The sequence below is a fragment of the Diabrotica undecimpunctata genome, chromosome 1, assembly GCF_040954645.1.
Source record: "Diabrotica undecimpunctata isolate CICGRU chromosome 1, icDiaUnde3, whole genome shotgun sequence".
NCBI classification, from domain to species: Eukaryota; Metazoa; Arthropoda; class Insecta; order Coleoptera; family Chrysomelidae; genus Diabrotica; species Diabrotica undecimpunctata.
The window spans coordinates 159,462,429-159,468,473 of NC_092803.1; the positions used below are offsets into that span (position 1 = coordinate 159,462,429).

General features: G+C 30.1%; 1 protein-coding gene across 1 annotated transcript; it reads right to left on the minus strand.

Annotated features, from left to right (window-relative positions):
- Positions 1–4,357, minus strand: LOC140441113 (fatty acid binding protein 1-B.1-like). Its single transcript, XM_072531563.1, has 4 exons — positions 4,199–4,357; positions 737–915; positions 414–521; positions 1–127 (listed from the first exon to the last, which is right to left on the minus strand). Exons 1-4 carry the CDS (start codon positions 4,266–4,268, stop codon positions 77–79), a joined length of 408 nt encoding a protein of 135 aa, XP_072387664.1. The 5' UTR covers positions 4,269–4,357; the 3' UTR covers positions 1–76.
- Positions 4,358–6,045: the final 1,688 nt, after the last annotated feature.

Here is a 6,045-nt window from a genome sequence, read left to right on the forward strand (position 1 = left end):
TTAACTTTTTATAATTCTTTATTCAAAAATTTAAAAAAATATTACATCTACTCCTATAATGTTGGTGTTTGTTCACTTACAACCTCTTGAACAGAAGTTTTCCTTCTCCTTTGCTGCTTTTATGAACCTAAAAATTATTAAATACAATAAAAGTTCTTAAAATGATTTCAAATTATTAATACGATATTACGGTATTATTACGATAAAACAAGGTGTCAATATGTACAGTTATTTCATATTACCGAATCAGTGATAATCATTTTTAAATTGGTCCATTTTAATTGGTTCAGTCATATTTCTCATAGCAATTTTTATTGCACTTTATATTATAGGCTGTAGAGTAAGGAAACTTTGACAAACACAAAGGTAAGATAAGTACATAATAATTATTAAAAATATACATCTATACTTACAACTACTAATCCATCTTCGGAAAAAGTGTGTATTCTTGATATTCCTGTAGATCCATCCTCCTTAAGACTTGTTATTGTGAGAACATTCCCTTCAAGTGTTGCCACATTCTAGAAAAATTCGTAATATTTTTACATAAAATTGGAGTTACATTAAAATTATTGATCTCAATAAAGGATATGTATTTAATTGAACTAATAGTAAACATATTACGAAATACTACGAAAATAGCTGTATAACATTTTCACAGAAACATCCTCAACTTAATCTATTACATTAAGACAAAACTCGAAAATAAAAAAAAACCTTTAATAAGTCTTCTTACCTTAACTTTACGGGGCCCAAATTGTTCTTCATATTCTTGTCCCAAAATGATCTCTCTCGTTCGTGTTTTGTCAGCAGCTCCTTCAACAATATGACTTCTGGTAAGTTGGTGTCCGTCCAGTTTGTATTCACTTATGAATTTCTCATCTTGTGGACGTTGGGCGAAATTTTCTGGCATTCCTATAATATTATTGAGGATTTATTAATAAGTAAATAAATTTAATAAAAATAAATAGATCAAAAACAAACACGAATCCTAAAGGAACCACAAAACACATTTGTTTCAAAATGGAAAACCGAAAAGATTGAAAACTGAGAAGACTGACTGGCTAAGATTTTCAACATATATTGATTATTTCATATAAAGCTGCGAAATAAACTATTGTGCTATCTATAGAACAATCACCAATCTTATTGACTTAAAACGATCTTCAAATTAAAAAAAAAAAAAACAAAAAATGTTCACAATCATCATTCAGCACCATGATGGAATAAAGAGTGGGAAAAAGCAATACGACAAAGCAAAAAAGCTGTCAATAGGTTTAATCGGCACAAAACCCAAGAAAATAAAATCGAATTTAAATGCCTAAAAACTAGAGCCCAATTACATAAAAAATCTGTGTTATTTTTTATGAATAAATTTTAATTATTTTGAAATACAAAAGCCTAAAATAATTATAAACCTTTTAATTTTAAATAATACAAAACATATCACATAAATAATAATATTAATACATATTATATTATATATAATATTATAAATATACACATATGAACAAAAGTTTGGAATATTGGAATATTTCTAGCTTTTTATTGATTTTTATATATAAAATCTTCTGAATAGTTAAACATTATTTTGTTTTAATTCTCAACAATACTAAATAAATCTCAAAACCAGATAAACGATATGCAAAAAAATTATTTATTCTATTGGAGTGAAAAATTTACAATGTACAACTTACTTATAGAAATAAATTAGTATAGAAAAAAATATTTTTTAATAAAACTAATAATTAGTATTTCCTCCATTGGCCTGTATGCATGCCTGTAGGCGATTTGGCATGCTGCCCATTAACTGGTCGAGCTGGGCTTGCGGAATTCTCTCCCATTCTTCACGAGCAGCATCTTTTAGTTCTCGAAGTGTAATAGGGGGATTGTTTCGCTTGTTAATGCGTGTTTTGAGAATGTCCCAAGCATGTTCAATACCGTTCATGTCGGGGGAATTCGAAGGCCACTGTAATGCAGATATTCCTTCTTCTTCCAGAAAATTTTGTACTGCTGCTGTTCGATAATGAGGTGCGTTGTCATGCATAAACACAATTCTGCTTCTCGGAATAGACGTACGACAGGATTTAAAACTTCCTCGACGTACACAGCACCAGTGACTTTTCTCTCCAGAACCAGCAGTGGCGTCCGTGTACCACTCATAATACCACTCCAAACCATAATACTGCCACCTTCAAATGGGACACGCAGTTGGGCTGTTTCTAGTCAGGCTTGTCGTCCTGGGGCCCTCCAAACCAGTGTTCTTCGCGAATCAGATACCAAGCCAATTTTTGAATCATCAGAGAACATCACGTTATTCCAGTTAGGACCATTATGTACCATTTCTCTAGCCCATTGCAACCTTACTATTTTGTGTTGGTAAGTTAGTTTAGGAACACGTAGCGGTCATCTACGATACAAATTTACCGCATTTAGTCTGCGTGTTATTGTTTGCCGTAAAATATTCAGTCCTTGAAGCCTAGAAATTTTTCTGGATATACCACTTGTAGATTCCAGACGATTTCTTCGAGCTATCAATGTTATTTGCCGATCTTGTGCTGCTGTTGTACATCGACTTCTACCACTTCTGGGTCGATCCTTGACGTCATTTGAGTCTTGGATTTTTTTTTAATTATTGATACAGCACTCTGAGCAACATCAACAATATTCGCGATATAACTTTGACTAAAGCCCTGTTGTAACAAAGCAATTACTCTAGATCTGTCAAAATGAGATATCATGTTTCTAGGCATTTTTAAACGGCTCAATTCAAAATCATACAAAAACGATTCAAATTTTTTATCATTTTCATTTAAAAACGCTCTAGAATGAATATCAACAACAGGTTTAAAACCACCATAGGCGTAGATACATTATTTGTACGTATTCCAAACTTTTGGACATGTGTATATATATATATACAATATTATATATATATGGTATATATATAATATTAAATATATATACAAAAGGAACATTTTTATTCTCGAGAGAGGAAGAGAGAGAAAATATCTTCTGTCTCTCTCTCTTTAGGTCGCTAATAACCCTTGTGGTTACGGCGTAAATGAATAAAAAAAAACTGAAGATTTTTAGGATAGAACAGGAAAAATAGCAATACATGGTTGGCTCATTCATCGAAATGTCGTGTATTATCCGTCTTCAAAGATCTCTGTCGCTGGTCATTTCTTTTAATTCATGCCTAGGGCTTTTGCATATTCGTGTAATTTAATCGATCCATCTTGTTAATGATCTTCCTAGTGATCTTCTAGCTTTCCTTGGATAATAAGTCTTTCCATGTTTTCTGTGCCATGTATTCTGTGATAACCGTTTGCTGACTTTTACCTCATTTAAAATTGAAATGTTTGTTCTGCGGTCGGTCCATGGAATTCGTAACATTCTTCTCCAACAGAGCATTTAAGTGACGTCTATCTTTCTTCTTTTCGTTTGTCGTAGGATCCAAGATTCACATCCGCATGTCAGTATTGGGAATAGTAAGTAGTTAATCAACCTCATTTTAAGAGTTCGTGAAATTTGGTCTTCCAATATGATCCAATTAAGTCTGCACCGGAAAACTTTTTTATTTTTAGTTTTATAAAAAAATATTTTTCTTTTAAAAACTTCTACATGGTCTAAAACCTAAAATACAATCATCGAATATTAAATTTTTTCAGTCATATACGCGGATTGTCAAAAAATAAGAATTTTATGTAAGAGTTACCAATATCCACAATTCACATTTTTTTTTTAAATTTAATGTTTGATGATTAAATTTCAAGTTTTAGATCATGCAGAACTTTTTATAAAGAATAAATTTTTTTCATAAAACTAAAAATACAATGTTTCCCATATGGGGCCGACTTAATTGGACTCACTGTATTGTCGATGAATAACATAATACAGTAAAACACGTGAAAATGGAAACAATATATTGAAATAATAAACCAAAGTAGATTGAGAAAGCGACATGGGGCGGTCCCCAAGAAGATGGCAAGACTAAGGGCGGAATGACTTAAAGCTTAATTCTTAAAGTAAATAAGAATAATTGCAAGCCAAGTAAACAAGAAACACTTATATGCAACCAAATTGACTTTGTATAGAAAATGTTATCCTAAAAAGTTTCACTAAACGATATTAAAAAAAATGAATACGAAATTATTCACAACCTTAAATTAAATTATTTTATAAAGTAAATACAAACCTTGACTGATCATGAACTCTTTGAAGCCCTCTTCTCCAACATTAACGTATTTTCCAGTGACTAGAGACATTTTTGCTTAAAATTCTAATACGTTTCTGTTGATGTTAATGAGTTTCTTGGGTGTAATGACGTGAAGTAGACCTCACTGTTTTAATTTATATATTTAAATAAAGGAATGTTATCAAAATTATTAATATTATAATACTATCTCGCATATTTGAGGAACTATTGTTTACTTAATGCTTTAATGTTATCTTAGGATGGTTAAATAGGATGTATTTCTGAATATGTAATATTCTTTTAAAAAAAGAATGTCAAGGTTATGTGGAAAAGTGAACATACAAAAAATTATTTGTTCTTTAAAAAGAAGTATTTTTTGTTTCTATATTTATATAAAACTTATGCCTCAAGATTCCGAGATGATTAACTCTCGAATTAAGTGATGGAGGAAATTTATTTTATCTAATAATAAAACACTGAAAACTTTTGTTTTCAAACTTTCACAATTTTTTTTATGATAATTAATATTTAAATGGGAATAAGCCACAATTAAAGGTTAAAGTAAGTTTATTGACGTTTCAATTTCTACTTCGGAAATCGTTCTCAAAATACAAACATTAGTAAAGTAAATTTACTAATGTTTGTATTTCGAAGTGGGAATTGAAACGCCAATAAACTTACTTTAACCTTTAATTGTGGCTTATTTCCATTTAAATATTAATTACTTTAAAATGCCACAAGAAAATAGCTTCAGCACAATTTTTTTTATGACTACAGCTGTTTGAGCAGAGTGCCTTTCTCAATCGGTATGCGTTTTCACTTTATAGTCTTTAACTGAATAAGTTGAGGAGTGGAGAACTATTTGTCTTAAGTTGGTCATTCAGAATTATGACTGTATTTTTTAGTTTGTTTATTTTCATAGATTTCAATTATAATTATGATTATGGTCTAGAAAATTAAGTGCGTATGTAGAATCTGTTTTTCTATTATTGAAAGTGCTTTTTCTTTTGCTCTTATTGTTCTTAATATATTTGCCTTCGTTGTCGTTTATTGTAAAAGCTGGTGTTATTCCTTTCTTTTTTATGTATTTGCCTATTTTTGTTGATATCTTGCATATACTTATATGTTATATGTATATGGAATCAAACAAAAGGTACTGGGTTTTTTCTTTGGTGGCAGAAATACTAATTTCATGGGATTCTGATGTTTCTTTTGATTTGATTTAAAATTTTAATTATCGTTTGTTCTTTGTTATTTGTTTTTTGACATGGGAATTTCTATTAATCTATGTAACATGCTACGGTAGGTCGCCAATTTATGTTATGTAGGATGAAATGATAAATTGTGTATAGTCGGGTCAGTATGGGTAGCTTTATGAAATAGGGAGAACTCATGGTTGGTTTGAAGTCTGATAATTTTTAAATCTAGAAAATTTAGGGATTGATTCTGTTCTGTTTATAGTAAATAGTTTACAGTCTATAGTAAATTCATCATGACTATGGAGTGAAATAATATACGATAAGAATTGTTTAAGTTGCCTGTTCGTTCCTGTAAACCAGCACATCGTCTACGTATCTCTACCAATATAAAAACTGTTTTGATACGGGATGTTTTGAAGTCTTTGTTATGTATGGATGTCTCATTATAAGTCCTGCACTTTCATTTGTATATATTTGATTATTAAATTCAAAGTAATCCTGGTTAATACAAATTTCAAGAAGATGCAAAAGGTTTTTTACTTGAACAAAAGTTTCTGTAGGAGGAATACTAGGAAAAATATTTTTTATGTCAAATAAAATTAATCAAGAGCGGTTAGGTAATTGAATAAAATACAATACCAGCTTTTA

What these genes read in the sequence shown, in the direction of transcription:
- LOC140441113 (XM_072531563.1), bottom strand. Translation starts at nt 4,268, where the DNA reads ATGTCTCTAGTCACTGGAAAATACGTTAATGTTGGAGAAGAGGGCTTC. An exon ending in AGAGTTCATGATCAGTCAAG is followed by an intron (nt 916 to 4,198) that starts GTTTGTATTTAC and finishes ATAATATTATAG; the next exon opens with GAATGCCAGAAAATTTCGCC. An exon ending in CCGAAGATGGATTAGTAGTT is followed by an intron (nt 128 to 413) that starts GTAAGTATAGAT and finishes AATAATTTTTAG; the next exon opens with GTTCATAAAAGCAGCAAAGG.